Source organism: Centropristis striata, chromosome 1 (assembly GCF_030273125.1).
Source record: "Centropristis striata isolate RG_2023a ecotype Rhode Island chromosome 1, C.striata_1.0, whole genome shotgun sequence".
Lineage (NCBI taxonomy): Eukaryota > Metazoa > Chordata > Actinopteri > Perciformes > Serranidae > Centropristis > Centropristis striata.
The window spans coordinates 41,580,256-41,598,949 of NC_081517.1; the positions used below are offsets into that span (position 1 = coordinate 41,580,256).

An 18,694-nucleotide genomic window follows, 5' to 3' on the forward strand; every position below is an offset into this window, starting at 1 on the left:
ACTAGGAACTGGCATAAGAGGCAAAACTTGGGCCTCAGTTAGCGTTTGTCAAGGACCTGCAACTCCTGGCACCTCAGAGTTATATGATACATTAAATTTGTCAAACATTGCCTCCAGCTTTCAGCAAGACTTTTGGAAAGAACTTCTCCCAATAACCAAAGCCAGAGCAGAAAGCAACACCAAACAACACCAGCAACTTTTAGGATTCAAACCTGACATTTTCGTTTTTCGTACAGCTCTCTGGCAAATGAAACATTTACTAGGTTAACACAGTGCTCATATGAATCTCCTGCTTGTTTCTAGTTATTTAGAGGTGATTCTCCCTCAAATCACTTCATCTCAGTCTTCAGGTATCCTTCAACATTTCAGTTGCATATATGAAATCTGAATTATTTTAATCACTGTTAAGATACAGTAACAGTAAATAATTGCAAAACATGTTAAAGGCACAATGAGTGGGATTTTCCTTAAAAAAACAAAACAAGAAAAACAGCAATATATAAACTCATACAAAAAACAATTCCCCTCTATCGTCAATTAATGGGTCACTAGAAGTTTGTGGCAGTGTCTGTATCTGCAGAGACTCTGCCTTTTGCCTACATTTTCCTGTCTTTGTATTTTTATTTTTTTGTTGCCGAGTCTTTGGCCTTTACCCTTTAGGGTACTGGTATTGGGTACTACACACACACAGTGCCCAAACTTGCAAGGTTGTCTTGTTTTTAACGATGTTTAAGATTTTATACTTTGTAAGGTGACCTTGGGTGACATGAAAGGCAACTCTAAATTAAATGTATTATTATTATTACTATTAAGGTGTAAAGGGCTGGAGAAGAGAAAGCTGCAAAAATGACAGAAACAGCACCAAAAAACTATTAATGTAGGCAAGCTGCTAAAACTCGTTCCAAAATGTGAGTGAGTCTTGGGTTGGCTGGTTGCTGAGCTGGAAAGAGGGGCCAATTGTAAATGTTGTGTTTACAAACCACAATGGATAAATCCTTCTCATTGTGCCTTTAAATTCACGCTGGTATGCCAGTGTCACACACCATTAATTTGAAATGAATCCAGGAACACAGTGGTGTTACACCAAGATTATCTGTAGGCTACATGCTTGAACGATGAGTGTACACATGAAGCTTATGGGTAAAATATATTTAAAAGAAATCACCTAAAAATGAAATATCTTCCAAACTTTTCTGGCTTGGAATCCACCTCAAAATAAATACTTGAGTCTTTACAAACAGGCACTATATTATTTCAGTGCTTCAAAGTAACAACATCAACACAAACTGCTTGATACTAAAACCTCCAAATTTGTCTCTGTGTCTATATGGTAATGTAAAGGTAAACCGTTGCAAGACTGTACTGTACAGCAATGGTTGTTTGGGCTCATCATTACAGTAACTCAATTTAAACAAAAATCATTTTAAATGTGTGTTGCTGTTTGTGTCTGCTGAGCAATTTTGAGATTTCCAACTATGTGTTAATGTGAGTTTCAGTCCTGCAGGTTAATTTTAGAAAAAAGATCTGAGATTCTTCATAAAAACTTCATTTCAAATATCTGAAATTTTTCAGATTTTTGAAATTAAAAAAATGTTTTAAAAAATTGACAAATTTTGTTCTTTTTCTTCTAAAAACAACTCTGCACTGTACATTTGATTGTGCTTTTGAACACGTTCTCGCACAGTCCAGCTGTCGTGATCACACGGCGACCCACGTTGTTCTATTTCACATATGCAGTCAAACCCCCCCCCCATCCAGTTCTGCTCCGGCTGGTCATGCCAGCTTTCCCATTGTGGACATCAGCAAGCATGTCTGCTAGTTGCAGTGACAACCAGGACCCATCCACGAGGTTTACCTGGTTCACGAGGCACCGACTGGACCAGATGGAAACATCTGAAGTGGCCTCTGATGCTTGTAGTAACAGCTTTATTCCTTGGCTTGGTTTGTCAGTAATAAATAAATAAATACTCCAGGGGGTAAGGCGCACAACAAATACGTCTGGTCTGAGCATGCTCCACGACCTGTGTCTGATCCCTGAACCTTGCTGTTTTTCGCCAGGACTCACTGGTTGTTTGATATGGCATTCAGTCTATCCGGTTGCCACAGATGGTGAAGCGGTCTATTTCCAGCAAGTCTTTCTTGGGTGTTCTCGGTTCAAGTCTGTCACCTTCCAGTCCCGTGTCTGCGTTGATAATTTTGTCATCGTCGTCCTCCTCATCCCCGTCGGGTGTCGTCAGGAATGTGTCAGAGTCGCTCTTGGGGAGTGTTGGAGCAGAGCTCTCTGCAATGTTGGGGAGTGGAAAATTGTCCGCTAGCAGTGATATTCCTCCTTTGTCGGCTGCGGGTTCTATTAGAGAAAGTAACAGAGTTTTTTTTTTTACAGTAAGTAGCAGAAAAAACAAAGTACAATGGATACAGTACAATGGACTAGCTCCCTAAACTTCTCCACCAAAGAGCATTTTTTCCAATCATAGCTTAGGAACTGTGACTATGCATGGAAGGTCTGATTCATTTTCTTCATATATGTTTTGATTATATGTATTATTTTTATCAGTGGATTATCTTTTCTGTATTGTATTGTACACACCACATCTTTTGCATGATCCCTCGTTAGTTGCTGAAGCTTTTTCTGTTTTTCTCACGGTTAAATGTTGTTGAAAACAAAATAGGAGGGTACTTTTTTTGTAAGGACTCACTTGACAATATCTATGGAGGAAACAGACCCCCTTTTTTAAAATTTGCCTACTATTTTTATATTCTTATTATGTTGATGTGTTTATGTGTTGTTGTTTTTTATATGTGTGCATTTGTGTATCGTATTTTTTTCTTCCCTTTCTCTCTTATGGTGCTTTAATTTCTTTTTGGTGGTGCATAATTTTTTATTATTTTTTTTAATGGAATCAATATGTTGAACTAAAGTGGATTTTTGTCCTTGAATAATATTACATTTTCTTTTAAAAGTTGTTTTTTTTAAGGGGTTGTTTACCTTTTCGAATCTAGTTTCAGTGGACAGAAGATGTCGTATGCTGTACAGATTGTAAAGCCCCTTGAGCTACATTCGTGATTATTGATAATGGGTTATATAAATGGAATTGACTTGACAAGCTTTGGATTCCTCTGCACGTTTGAAGCGGTGTGCATTGAGGCTGTAGTGAGAGTGATACTCAGCCTTTAAATAGTTTGGAGGGTAGTAAATGAGCATTACTTCCAAGGCCAAGAGGCACATCATTAACTAATCAAATTACTTTGTGGGATAACAGGATACAATTCAAAAATACGTTCAGCTGCTGTGCAAAAAAAACTGTGATATCAAAGTAGGATGACACTGGCAGGTCTAAAGTTATATTAGAAAGATTTAAAAGCATATACAGTGAATTTGTCAATAATGAATTTGTTAAAACGGTGATATTGAAAAGGCATTGGTAGTGAGAGGCTAAGCTGAAGGACATAAACTAAAGAATGCATGTGATAGATGTGTGACCTTATTATTATTATTTTTTTTTTTACTATATATCACTTTCATGTCCGTTTTTATGTCTTATTTTTGCCTGTGAAGTTTTGTCTTTAGAAGCTGTTAAATGTCTACTCTCTGGGTCATGTGCACTTTAAATAAATAGCTTTGCCACTATAAAATTATTTAGCATTAAAAAGTAATTAAGACAGCTTTTTCAACAAACTCATGGAACTAAAATAAGCTAAATTAGCAAGCCAACTATAACCAAATAGAATCTGATAAAAAGAGTTTTGACAAAATCGACAGGTGCCTGCAAGAAATGAAATGCTTTTGCCTGAAATCAAGGATCCATTGTAGTGAAAATAACTATGAATTTTGAGTGGTAAATGTGCCATTGTTATCATAATAGACTCCATATCTACGCACGACACTTTGTTATGTTATTAATATTATTACTATTATTATTATTATATATACTGCTGCTGCCATTACTATTATTACTATATACTGTAATATACTACTATTATTATTATACCGGCCTTACTGCCTTATTTATTATTATTATTATTATTATTACTATTATTATTATATATATTATATATCATATTATTTTACTTAAAATTACTTTATTTATATTTTTATTCTATTTATTCTTATATTGTTTATTATCTATTATTACATATTATATTATATTATATATATTATATTATATACTGTACTATTATTATTATTATTATTATATACCATCTAGTCAATATAGCATTGCTGCCATCATATCACCAGTTTAAATATTACCATCATCTAACCAACCATCCTACCAACTGATGTTCTCTTTTTAACTTCTTAAATGTCCTTGTTCTATTCTTTGTTTTTTTCTATTGTTGTTTTTATTTATGCTACCTCAGTATTTTATTCTATTGTATTTTATTGTACTTGAATACCGGACTGCTGTGACAACCGAATTTCCATTCGGGGATGAATAAAGTAATCTATCTATCTATCTATCTAGATGCAATGTGCAAAATTGGAAATGAGATAAACCAATTTCTACCTTGCTGTGGTGAAACGTGGATGTGTTTGGTGCGGTGGGCTCTGGAGTTCACACGGCTGGAGACAACGGAGGGTGGAGGGTCGAAGAGCTTTTCTTCCATCTTGGCCTCTTTGACGAACACACAAGACGTCCCCAGCAGAACGATACTGTTGAGCACCTTCAGAGTGATCATCCTGCTCACAAACACAAAACATATGGATATGTTTAAAGGGCTAAACATAAAAAAGGGACAACACACTAATAAAACTGCAAATGTGGGTTAAAAATTGTTAAAAAACCACTTGTAAAAGACGTTTACCCCAGGTAAAACAGCAGCACACACATAAAGGAGAGGGAGCCCTGGATCTTCACTGAGCTGGTTACCACTCTGATCAACTAGAAAGAGGAAACACATTGTCACATGCAGCGGTTTATACCAGGGGTGTCCAAGTTATCAATGAAGGGCTGACAGTTTTTGTTCCAACCAAGCCAAGCTCCTGCAGCCCTTTATCAACCAATCAGACGACCCTGCTATATACAAGCAAAAGTACAGAGCACAACATATCATCAATGGATATTTATATTAAAAAAATGACTGACCAGCAGAGCTAAAGGAAGTGGGATGAAGCCCATTCTTCTGGATACTGAGTCACTGTAGTCGGTGTAAGCCTGCAGACACATTTAAGACATTTTATCACAAAGCATCAACAAGAAGCAACATTTTTCTTCCTCCACATTAATGCATTAGTCCAGGGGATGGGCAACCTTTACTAACTAAAGAGCCACTGTTGGCCAAAAAAAAAGAGAAAATCGCGGAATGGAGCCGCAAACCTTATATTGAGCCTAAAATGAAAATTAAACAGCCTAATAAGTCTAAATTAGCCTACCAACATTATTAATAGTCATATTGAGCATTTATCAATATGATTTTGAAAACTAGTCTATCTCAGGGAACTCAAAACTAAACTCAAAATTGGCAAAACTTAAGTTAAGGCGTGGGCGGGAGACTTTCGTAAGCTATGAAGCACATTTTAGTTGACTTAAATGTCTTTTTTAACATGCTGTAAAAAGGCTATACAATTTTACAATTGAGGAATACAAATAGCTTTCGGTCTACACCATTGATAAATGAACATTTTAATGTAGAAATATGTATATCATTTTTTTTGCCTCAGCCACGGGGAGCCCCTGCAAGCGGCCTAAAGAGCCACATGAGGCTCTGGAGCCACAGGTTGGCCACCCTTGCATTAGTCATTACAGGATAGTATAAATACATTACTTTCCTGCGTCCCCAACAAGTGACCCCACATGGTATCCCCCAAGAAAGTTTGGTCTAATATGGAGACAAATATTTGAACTCATTGCACTCACATTTTTCTGTCGACTGCTGACAAGGTCAAAGGCAAGGCTGGCTCTGTATTCCCCGTATACCTGGGAACGGCACAGAGTAACACATTAGTCAACAAAGCAACAATACATATATATATACATATTAATCCACTGAGACAGATGGAACGAGCAGAGGGCATGTTAGTTATATTTCTTTACGTGTTAGTGTAAAGTGAAGGTACAGTATGGGAGGTGGCAGCAGATGAGCTAACCTGGATTTTGATTTTTTTTTTTTAAACAGTGTAAAAAGACAATAGCGAAAATGTGAACACATGGATTAAATGTGGATGAGCATGGATAAACAAGTGCTTGTGCGCTAAATACTCGTCAGCGAGGTCTGTGTGATTAAATTGGACACTCTGGAGATAAAGAGGTTAATCCCTTCCTGTGGAGTTGGTTGTCCGTTACATAACCAAAGTTACAACTCCTTAAAGACAATCAAAGAGGAAGAGAGGAGAAGGTGGGACTTCTTTATGCTTTCTGTCTCAAATGCCTGTGCAAAGAAAAGGGATATATATATATATGTATATTCTGCACACTCTGCATGGAATATGCTGCAGAAAAACTTAGTGAATTAATCTTGTTTAATGCTTTTAAATCCAAAATGAAATAATTAGAGGCAGATTCCATAAAATGTTAATGTTTTTAAAGGTTAAACTGACTCCCTATGTTCCCTATGATTGCTTTTTAGTTACTTTTAGTTTTGTCTCCTTTTGTGTTTTCTGTCTGTAATTGTGTGTTTTTATTTATGCTGCCTCATCTAATTTCTTAGCCTCAATGGGACTCTCCTGGTTAAATATAGGTTCATTCAAAAACCTATCATTTAAACCGACTTAACCACAACTTAATGCATAAACTGTGAGAGTACTGTATGCAAAAAGGGACTCACATCAGCACTGATGTCATTGAATTTGGTGATGAAGGCGTGCTTCACAACGTCCACTGCAACTTCAGAGGCTATCACCATCACTACATCAGGAAACAGCACCCACAAGTGGTCTAAAAAACAAACATTAAAAACTGATTAGTATCAATACTCACCATATTAGCTATTAAAGTCAGTGATAGTTCACCACTGAGCCACTCTAAGAAAACCTCTGAGGAGCAGAGTGATGTAACTTCTAACATTAGATAAAGTAGTTGTGTAGCTTTCAGTAACGTTATCTGTGCAGCTCTGCGTGAGTTTACCAGCGTTCCAGGAGAACTGCTCCATGTTTCTCAGACACACGATGAGCAGGAGGATGTAGTTGGTGAACCTCTCTTTTATGTCTATGGGAAACAAACAAATCAATCCTGGATTAACCTACTTTGTACTCCGCACGGCTGAGCTGGATTTCATAAATTTACCTTGTACCAAGAGTTCAAAGGCAGAGTTGCAAAATTTCTACAGACCACTGCGGCATGTTGCGGCACATATCTGGCTCGTTTTAGGTATCAGTCACCACTTACCACTGTTCGACATCTGGAAAAGGTTGTTCTTTTCAAATTTCTTGAACACACTTCCTTTGATCTCCACAAACTGCAAAAAAGCAACCGAAATATCGTGAATGAACTCATTCTGCAGGTATTTTTTAGTGAATTAAATGTGTGTGTGTGTGTGTGTGTGTGTGTGTGTGTGTGTGTGTGTGTGTGTGTGTGTGTGCGTTATACTCACATTGTTTGACATCATGATGGTGAGCAGAGACTTGTTGTGGGAGTTGAAGGCTACGTTCAGAGTGGTGGCCTGAACCATGATGAGGATGGCGTGCAGAACTAGACACAAACATGCTGAGGAAAATAATGCACTGAGGGACCACAGTAGAGAAAATCATGCTGTGTGTTAACCCTTTATCAGGCAAATAACTATATTTGGTAACTTCAGGTAATATTTCAAGAAAAAAGTTGCAAATTTACTAGATTAAAGTGGCAAATCTACAAGAAAAAAAGTCGCAGATTTAAGAGATTTGAAGTGGCAAATCTGCGCGAAAAAAGTTGCAGATTTACGAGAAAAAAGTGGGAAAAAAGCAACTTTTTTCTCCCAGATTCACCACTTTAACCCTTAATAGGGCACTCATTGAAATACTTGCAAATTCCAAATTTCAACCCTAGAGAATATTGGAGGATATTACATACAGCCAGAATGTGTAAAAAAAACCATACAAAAATAATATTTTGAGAAAAAAGTTGACGATTAAAGTGGCAAATCTACGAGAAAGAAATGCGCAGATGTATAAGATTTAAAATAGTCTCAAGTCGGAGATTCAACTGATAGGTAATTCATTATTGATCAATCTGCAGATCAATTTCAAAACATTTACTGTTAATTTCGTCCAAAAAATTTACAAAAAAAAATAGCAAAACAAGCCTCTCAAAGCCCAAGTTGACATCTTAAAATGTATTTCTTTTGTCGGACGAACAGTTACTGCTACTACTGCAGAAGACAAAACAACAGTTAAAACTCTTTCAAATAAAATATATAAACACTTACATCAACCCATCATTCTTTGATTAGTGGCGTTTCCTACTTTTTATTAACACAAAAATCATCTGGCAGTTTTAAGGAAAATTTTGATGAGAAATTAACATTACCTGTCATCACAAACTGATAAACTGTAATGCCATATTCTGGATTTTTTGTTAACGAATTACAATTATTTGTCTTCCATTGTTGTGTACTAGAGGTGGGGGAAAAAAATCGAGAAGGCATAGGATTGTAATATTTTGCGTGGCAATATTATATCGATTCATGGCCGCCAAGTATCAATATTGAGTGTTCCGGCGGCCGTCAGTATTTTCGCCATTTTTTTTTCTCTCCCGGAAGCCGTAGCGACTTACTTTTAGGAATATACTGGTATCATATACAACAAGAGGATCTAAGGAATCTATAGGCACCGTGCGAGTCAGGAAATCGTATCCGGAAGTTGTCGAAATAACGCTGCATATTCAGGCTATTTTTATGTTTCATTCAAAAAAATTCAGAGCAGTGAAGCTTAAAGTTGAGGAAAGTTTGAGAAAATGCTGCAGTTGTTGTTGTCCGTATATGTTTGATATCGGTTCAGTTCAGTTTGACTGAATACTTTGTTGGTCAGTCTGTGGGTTTGACTCTCATTTTGGAGAAATAAAAAGACTGACACAAAATGCAGTTAAACAGTTAAATCGCAATATATTGTATCGCAATACTCACCATATCGCAAAATGATTAAAAAATCGCAATAATTTCGTATCGTGACTCAAGTATCAGGATAAAATCGTATCGTGGTGATTCCCACCTCTCTTGTCTACACTATTTTGACACATATTGTCTTTAACAAATATTACACTTTCAATTTACATATTTAATCTGCCCATTTTTGATTAAATTTTGAATAAATTGTTCATATCTACTCTAAAGGTGCATTATTTTCTGACCTATGTTTTTACACAAGGCACACACAAGCAACAAGATAAACAGAATAGAAACAATAAGAGATGGTTCTCAGTGAGGATACAGACGTAGAGAACAGCCATGAGGAAGTGAGGGATCACGCCTATATGCGCTCTCTTCTTCTCTTTGGGTTCTGTGGCTGTCCAGTACAGAGCATCCAGGATGTCCTGGCCGAATGATGAGAACAGGCGGTCTGCCACCTGACAACACAACAGAGAGAGTGAATAAGTTGGTGGCTCAATGTACAGTACAATCAGAGTCATAAACATTATAAATGCAGCATTATCGAGGTGTACCTCTAACATGTTGTATATGATGTACAGTTTGATGACAGACTGCCCCCTGATGAGGTGGTACATCATGGAGTAATCCACGTAGCTCATCATAGAGTAACACAGCACCATAATGAAGCCTTTCAGCACATCACACACCTGGGCTGGCTGCAGCAGGCGGGAGCCACTAAAACACACAAACAGACAAGTTACACATGGAGAAAATGTCCACAGAGGAAAGAGGGACAGAACAAAGTCAGAAGGAGCTCTACTGCCCTCAAAAATGTTGCAATGATTGTTTCTGTTTACAAATGTTGATGAGGTCATGCAAAGATATTCATTAAATCTGTATGTATTTGTCAAATACAGCGTTATATTTAACAATCTTTTTTTTTATATGATTTTTAAAAAATTAATTAATAGATTCATCTTTGGAAAATAAAAATAATAAAACACCAAAATCCAAAAAAATGAAATTCAGTGTTATTAAAATAGAGAAAAAGAACAAATCCACACATTTGAGAAGGTGAAAATATAAGAGTATTCTGCTTGATATATGACTTAAAGGACTTCACTCAATCAAACAACTCAACTCTGATATTGGTGCTGGTTCATTTTCCATTGATCAACAAGCAATTAATCGGCTAATCATTTTGAAGAGACTGACAGACAATACAGATGTACAAATTCATTCAGAGGGAGGGTACTGATACTTTCATTAGGAGCTAAAACATTCGGACAATAAGTTGAGAAACAGCCATTGAATATGCAACTCAATAGTTTATGAAGAGCAAAAACATTACCATAAAAAAATGTTGTTTCCAGTGTCACGGGCACATGTTATTGTGCACAAAATATCTTTTGGTTTTGTTGTGATGGGCATTACTCTATTTTCTGATGTTTTACAGACCAAATAATAACTACAAAAATATTAGGCAAAATAAATTATAATAAAAACAATCATAGTCAGTCTCACTTTTTTTTGTCATTGCACAGGGAAGACTATATTAATAGCAACATGTGGACATTATGGTACATACAGTAATGTAATCTAACACAACAGCTCTGCTGTAAAAACAGCCATTTATGAATCTAAGAAAATCTGGATTTTGTTAAAACTGTATCAGAGGGGTGTTGATTCAAGTCTATGACATGCTTATTAAAAGGCTTTTAAATATTAGTCAAATATTGATTGTAAATGTGTCACATTTCGTTTCAGGAAACGTGTTTACATTTGCATCCCTAACACCTCAGCGTATACTTTACCTGAGGCCGCAGCAAGGCAACGTGATGAGTCGTAAAAGGGCCAGAATCACCCTGAGGGGCAGCAGAGTGAACACGTAAAGAAAGGCATCCAGACACAGGAAGAAGCCGAAAGTCATCAGCTAAAGAGGGAGAATGACAAACAGACAAAGAGGAAAAACTATTACTCATGCGTGACTTTTGAAAAAAAATGTCCCGCTGTGAATTGTTTGTGTGTTTACCTTCTCGAGCTCCTTGGGGATGCGGAGGCAGGTGTAGACCCTCTCTCTGCGCTCGGTGTATTTGGCCTCATTGTGTTCCAGGAAGTAGCCCCTGGTAAGCTCAGTAGTTATAAATCTGACCAGAGAGAGATCTAGAGCCAGAGATGGACACAAGACAAGGCATTAAACACATGCACACACACACACACACACTTACTGATCAGCCTTCTGAGGGAAATTCACCTGCCAATGATGCTTCACACCTCAGTGATAAAAATACCTACAACGCTAGAGAGCTTAAATTACTTCATTCACAGGTGCCTGCATTTTTACCATAGAGATTATTTAGTCCTCAGCCGAAAATACACCATGAAAATTTGCATTACGATAATAAATACCTTCTGTACGGCCAAACTTTACACAAACATTACACCTACATGATTGTTTAACATCTCATTCCAAAACCATGAACCTGCTGCTGTAACAGCCTCCAATGTTCCGGGAAAGTTTTCCAAAGTATTTTGGATCCGGGCAGCATGGATTTACTCCCATTTAGTCACGAGAGCATTAACGCAATTGATGTTGGGGCTCAAGTTCATCCCTTAAGGTGCTGGATGAAGCTGAGGTCAGTGCAGTTAAGCTCTTAGACACAAAACTGTGGAACTTATTTATTTTATTTTTTTTGGCTTTGTGCATGAGGGCATTGTCATGTTGAATCAGGAAATAAAAGCATTTTTCAGACAGGTGTATTTTCAATTGTGTAACAGCAGTTTGACTTTTTATTTCCTGCAGCATTATGATTTCCAGTAAAGGGGCACTGCGCCAATTTTGTTTATGAAAGTCGTTTTGTTACCAAGGAGCACTGCAAAGCCTATGAAAACCGTTGTGTGAAGTTTGTGGTGGCGCTGAAGGAGATTTCTTCTTTCTTGCTTTTAGTTCAGCTTGAGCTAGGATTAAAAATGTTTAAGCCTGCCTAATAAAATGAGGGCCAGGGAGTTTGAAAGATGTGGGTAAAAGGTGCCAGAAAAAAAAGTCAGGATATCTCAGACTCTGCTGCGTCAATAGGCACAGTAAAAAAATTACGAGTCTAACTATTGAAATTAATGATGGCTGAATAACATTTTTTCAGCTTCAGTTTGAACACCATGCTGGCTCAATATCGCACTATTTTGGCTTATTGGGACACCTGTTGTTTAATTACTATGGCAAGTCAAAATGGTTGAAAGGCATATATTGACAGTAATACTTAACTTACAGGGGTTAGATCAGATTTGGGCCTTGATAGGGTGCCAAATGGCCTGTCACACCAAGCACTTTCTAATTTTGTACCTTGAATGTCTAAGGCTGCGTTCAGACTGCAGGCGAATCTGATTCAAATCAGATTCCTACTCAAATCCGATTTTTAGGGCTGACTGTCCACACTATTTTTAGCAAGTGTCCAAATCGGATATGGCTCTGTTCAGACTGGGCCACATTATTGACTGATCTGACAGGTCGCCATAGTAACGGCGTCAGAGCATCTGACGTCGTCTGACGTCATATAATTGCGACATCGACAAGAACAACAACAAACATGAGGGAGGCAAGTCACCTCAGTATATTGGCCTTATCACTGTCCAGTAGAGGTGCAGAACATTTCAGACGCACCAGGGGAGAAACTGGGCGGATGGACGCCCCCGTCGGGCCCGTATGAGTCGGGCGCGGCTGCCGGTGGACACCTCGTCTCCGCGCTACCGGCGCTACGCGTGCTGCGTAGAGTGACGTCACGGACAGTCAAAACCGATCTGAGTGTTTGGAGGTTCAGACTGAGACGCATCTGTCCAAATGCGATCTGAAACTACCTCCCGAAGGTGGTTTCGATCCGTTTTGCAAAAATCGGATTTCATGTGATTTGTGACTGTTCAGACTTCAAAAGAGCCATCCAGCTCCAATCTGGATGGGCTAAAAATCGGATTTTGGCTGGTAGTCTGAACAGGGCCTATATGGTCCAAGAGTGTCCCGACTTAATATGCCAGTGGTTGTCACACTTCTTCTGCAGGAACCCCTTGTTCTAGATAAAAATATTTCCTCCACTCCACCCCCCAGGCAGTCATCCAACAACACCCTGAGGTGTCCCCCTAATGAAGCCAACATTAACACAGGCCTTGTCATATTTGCTCATCTTTGTTTTAGTAGTTTTGACATTTGGTGTAGATTCATCATCTGCTCTAAGATTGCCTTCCAGGCCTTTCACAAACTTGTTCACGTTTTGCTAGCTGTGCAGAACAATGCATTATTTATATTGTGTCTTGCTGCGCCCCCCGTTTTATAACTCCAGGCCCCCCTTTAGGGGTCCCGCCCCCCCAATTTGGGAACCAATCAAATATGCTATGCATTCTGTCCCTAGTAGGAGCCGTTTATTTTAATGGTTCATGAATCATTCCAACATTTGGGTGATTGCATAATGCAAATGGTTTCAAATGTGTTTAATGTTGCATTAATTACCTCAAAGTGTTCATGCACACCCCTAAAATGCAGCTGCAGCAATTAAATGCAGTAAAAACAAAAATCTGATTTAACTGTCATATAGCTTGTGCCAACTCAATTTAGTTAAAAGTAAACAAGTCAGTTAATTTGAAAATAAATCATTGAAAAGAAAGATGAGTTATAGGGCTTTTAATGTTTCTATATTTTATTTAACAAATATTATGACTGTTTTTTTTTTATTTATTAATGGTCCCTTGGCCTGATTCAAATAAATACAAAAAATACTTAGGTAAAATACATCAAATGACAGAAAAAAACTAAAGTAATAAAGTAAAATACTGCTGCTACTACTACTACTACTACTACTAATAATAATAATAATAATAATAATAGTCATAAATAATAACAAATAATGATTAATGACAAAGGAAATAAATAAACTTAAACAAGTGCCACAGAGACTTGTCGTCTTTGCTGATATAATTATTCATGTTTTTTTATATTTGTCACTTTTTTCTTGTCCTATCTTTATTTCTTGTTTTTACCAATTAGTGCTCATTAGTCAAACAAACTTATTTCACTTGATTTAATAAAAAAAAAAAAAAAAAAAAAAAAAAAACTTAGGGCAAAAGTCACAGTTAGTCCAACAGAAAAATAATTTTCTCTTGTCATTTTGCAAAAGTGCCATCCCAAGCAAATCCAGTCAAGTATTCCTGTCTTTCTCCCAACTTATTGAAGAGCAATGCTAAATTCTTGGAGTGCAGCCTCAGACCAAAAGTGCAGAAAAAGCGTGTGAACATAGAGTCCACATACTTCAGGACTAATACAGCATGTACCTAACTCCTCAGCGGCGCTCCTGAGTGCGCCTGCGCAAAGCAACTGCACGTCTTTACTTTGGCAGCGAAGCAAACTGGCCTGTTTGCTTCTGCAGGGTTGCATGCAGCAGCAGTAGCGCTGTGTGCCGGGTTGTAATTTTGATGCATATTACATAAATTAGCCACCTGACTGTACTTTAATCTCAGTGTTTAAGGAGCAGTAGCAGGGTGATATAGTTAACCCTCTGGAGTCCATCTATTTCGCATGTTTTATTTTCAGTAATAACTTTATTTATATATCATATGTAGACAGGTTGAGAAAGGTAGCTAAAAGTGCAATCATAGGGGCTTTCACACAGTGTGACATTTATGTTTCTAGACCATGTTAAAAAATTGAATTTTCCTTTCTACAATGAATTACTATATTTTAAATTTACATGCAAAAAAAATTTGTTATTGTATTTGTTATTTTTATGCTGTTTTTGTGTTTGTAAATAGTAAAACAAATTGGTACATTTCCATAGAAATATTTGCTTTAGTTTGTATTTTGGGTTCCTGGCAGCTTTATACTAAACTAATACTTAATTAAAGAAAGAAGAACTTTAATTTAATTTAACTTAACCCTTTTCTATTTATTTTTTCTTAGGTTATCAAGTTTACTGATATACTGTGTGTTTTATGTGGTAATTATGTTTGATGTATGTTTGTGTCTTGTTTTAGTTTTGATGTGTTAAGGTTCTTGTTTATTATTGTGGTTTTATTTATTTATTTGGGTTGGTTTTGTGATTTTGTTGTTGTGGTGTTTTTTGTTTTGTTCTTGTTTTTCTCTGTTTGTTCGTTGGTGATTTGTGTTGTGTTTTGTCTAAATTAATAAAATAAAAAAATAAAAAAAGAAAAAGAAAAAAGAAAGAAGAACTAAAAATCCGACTGATAGCCAAGTTTGTGTCGAGAAAAAGGAGCCATGCATGTGATGTAAGGACAGACTGAAAGATGCTGCACAGAGACAGAAATTAATGCATAGGAAGTTGACAAATTTGAGCCAAAATCTGCAGGACTTCAGAGGTTTAAGCTAACATCCTGAGATCAAGTGCAAACTCGGAGCAGCGCCCAAAGCTGCACAGACTTACAGACTTAGTAACTGCGTGCTCCACAACGCAGATAACAGCACATACAGTGCAGTGATGTTATCTAACGAAGCACTGATTTGCTACTATATTAAAAACACAATCACTTCAGCCGCTAGCTGTTAGCGCTGTCAAACTATGGGCAGTAATACTGAAGCTAGCTCTCACCTGACAGGCTGCGTTTCTTGCCTTTACTGCCTCCATTTTTATCACCGGGCCCCGGTGTCTCCTTGGCTCCATCTTTCTCCTTGCTCTTGTCCGTTTTGGCAGCCTTCTTGTCCCGCTCCCTGTCCTCCTTCTCCTGCTCCTGCTCCTCTCCCAGACCTGACGACAGCGAGTCCGCCATCTTCGCCAAACGGTCTCATCTGCTGCTGCCTGGGAGACTGACTTCTGCGTCACACCGCCTCACGTCATCACGCACTGCAGTTCCAGGGAACCACCGGCAGGTGTCGCCAACGCCCCCCGTGAGGACATTTCAGCCATTAGTTTAAATCTTAACCCTATAAAGCCAAGTGTATCATATTAGATACAGTTATTTTTGAGACTTCTACATCATCAAAAGCCTTATGTAAACATGTGTTGAAGATAAACAAACTGAGCAACAAATTGCACAAAAATACCAGATGTAGCAAAAATGATTTGCAGGTTCCACGAATGGATCAGACATTGCTGCATTAAAAAACTTCATATCAGCTGATGTATGATGTTGTGTTATATGGAAAAAATATGTATTTTGCATGGTTGAGGAAAAAGGAAAAGTCAAAGTCTTAATAGGTTAAATATGTTAGGGTTTATATGTTTTTGTTAGTTTGAGAAAAACAAACTGTGAGCAACAAAATGCACAAAAAGACCTAATGTATCAAATATGATACAAATTAGAATTCATATATGCAATTTATTTATTTCTTAAAATTCGTCAGCAGGTTAATAAGCACTCAGTTTTAAAAAAATTGAATTTTCTGGCGATTATTTCATGGTTCAGGCTTTATAGGGTTAAATGAGTGATTTAATGACTCATTGATTGATCTTGTTTCCCCCCTTAATCATCTTTTTTGATAAAAAAAAATTAATAAATCAGAAATCACATTTTAAATGAAAGATAGAGGGATTACATGTCAGAATAAGATTTAAAATAAATACAAAATAATTAATCGTAAAGAAATGAAATTACAAAAAATTCAACAGTACTAAAGTTATAAATATTAATGACTATATAATAATAATAATAATAATAATAATAATAATAATATCCATAAATTATCACAAATCACTTAAAAAGTCAACCAAATTCAAAAATATCTGCTGGTATAATTTTCATGTGTTTATGACATTTGTCACATTTTTTTCTTGTCTTTTCTTTCTTTTTCCCCCTTTTCTTTCCTTCTTTCTTTTTTTATTTTTATTTTTTACATTTTTTATTTATACTTATGTGGAATTTATACAACAACACAATCACATTTTTTTTTAAATATATTTTCAAAGTAAGCAAAAGTGTTGTTTTCTTGGTTGTATCTGAAGTCAAAAGTAACAATTAGACCAACAGAATAATAATTGTCATTATTCCTTTCAAAATATACACTATGAGCTTTGAGGTGAATTTGCTAATAAAACTGCTACAGACATTAATATTTTGTGAAGAATTTTCCAATGTATTTGTATTTGTCAATGCCACACACACACATTACCTGGTATTTTATTACATTAACAGCAAACGTCACAAAGAATTTAGTTTTGCAAGCTTTATTTGGATATACTGATTGATTCATTTGCAGACACTGACTGTTCCATGTTGGTTAATGCAACACAAAGAAAAAGGCACAATATGGATTACTGCCCTGTCTTCTATGTGCACTAAACTGAATGACACCTTGTCTGTGCAAAGGTACAAACTGTACTCAATGTGCAGACGGTTGAAGGAAAGGGATTCAGCAGGGGCCCACACACATCTTTGCCCCGGGGGCCTCTCGGTGCACAGCTGGATTAACCTGCTTAGAGAAACTCACAGGGCAAACATGAGCAGCTGGCCCCCTGTTAACCACTTTATTACTCGCTCTGGTCATTGTGTACTATACTCCTTTATTGGAACATTATAAAGTGTAATCTTATCAAATACAAATTAGTTTACTGGAATGTACCATTTAAGTACAATATGATCTTAAAGTTATAGGTTGTTTTTTTTCAAGACTCAAGATTAGATCAAGTTTAAGTTCTTTATAATGTAAGTGGATGCTGCACCTCAATGGTACATATAATTAACATTTTATTAATTTTAGCAATCCAGCTGTCAGTGAACCATTCAGGGCTTTTGGGAATTCCACCTCCACAGCTGGTGGTTTCATAGGTTTTAACATTTTTTTAAAAAGATAGCTTTATTGTTATTGTCTCCATTGACAAACCTGCAGTTGCATACCAAATCAGGTAGCAAGTCATTTTTACAGAGATGGAAAAATTACAATATAAAAGTATTAAAATATTCATAATAAATTCAAGTACCAGAATAAACATTATTGTAATATAACAAATGTTTTCTATTTGCAATATCATTTAAGTAATTTATCAACTATTGCAGCCAAAACACTAAAAAAGATGTTTTTATGTGACCAAAATATTAATTTACTTTCATGAAGTGAAGGGTTAAAAGATTTCAGCCAAAAATACACATCACTGTGATAGGGACCTGTCAATCATAAGGTAGCCCCCCCTAAAGCACACCCTGCTCTATCGTCCATCTCACTTGGGAATGGAATCATAATTTACAAAATAAGTATTGTGATGTATTGAATAACAATTGAAACTAACAACTGAGACATAAACTCATCAGGAAAATGTTCACTGAGGAAACAAAATGAGCGAGAAGTAGGGTCTTATTGACTTTCATACAACCGGATTCCTTCCTGCAGCGGTGCAGTCGCCCCCTGCTGGTCATTAGAAAGAATGCATGTTTGAGGCACTTCTTCTGATGATGGCTGTAAGTAAATGTAGCCTACCTCGTTACTTTGAACCAGTAATACGCAGAAGATAGACTAATTGGAGCAGTGGCGGACTCAGAGGGGGGGCAGGAGGGGCGAACACCCCCCCTCATGCCTCCGTGGTTGAAAAAGCGTGCTAAAGTGCCCTCTAGAGCAGCTATTCTCAACCTTGGGGTCGGGACCCCAATTGGGGTCGCGAGATGATTTCTGGGGGTCGCCAAATCATTTTGGAAGTCAGTTCTGTCTCCATTGTGTTAAAGTGTTCATGTGTTAATGTGTTTTAGTCTTTTTGGTCACTTAATGTCTTTT

The 18,694-nt window shown here is 36.9% G+C and overlaps 1 protein-coding gene across 1 annotated transcript; it reads right to left on the minus strand.

Annotated features, from left to right (window-relative positions):
- Positions 1-131: 131 nt before the first annotated feature.
- tapt1b (transmembrane anterior posterior transformation 1b) lies at positions 132-15,847 on the minus strand. The gene is made up of 14 exons (XM_059342827.1): positions 15,585-15,847; positions 11,033-11,163; positions 10,815-10,933; positions 9,573-9,735; positions 9,341-9,476; positions 7,528-7,625; positions 7,323-7,392; positions 7,062-7,142; positions 6,763-6,872; positions 5,856-5,915; positions 5,085-5,153; positions 4,804-4,880; positions 4,506-4,678; positions 132-2,347 (listed from the first exon to the last, which is right to left on the minus strand). The coding sequence occupies exons 1-14, from the start codon at positions 15,760-15,762 to the stop codon at positions 2,085-2,087; spliced, it is 1,728 nt and encodes a 575-aa protein (XP_059198810.1). The 5' UTR covers positions 15,763-15,847; the 3' UTR covers positions 132-2,084.
- Between the last annotated feature and the right edge of the window lie 2,847 nt (positions 15,848-18,694).

Bases quoted from the DNA above. Each gene is read 5' to 3' on its own strand.
- tapt1b (XM_059342827.1), bottom strand. From the start codon at position 15,762: ATGGCGGACTCGCTGTCGTCAGGTCTGGGAGAGGAGCAGGAGCAGGAG. The intron at 5,916-6,762 runs GTGAGTCCCTTT...TGCCGTTCCCAG, and splicing joins TCAATGACATCAGTGCTGAT to GTATACGGGGAATACAGAGC. The intron at 2,348-4,505 runs GTAGAAATTGGT...TTTCTCTAATAG, and splicing joins CCACGTTTCACCACAGCAAG to AACCCGCAGCCGACAAAGGA.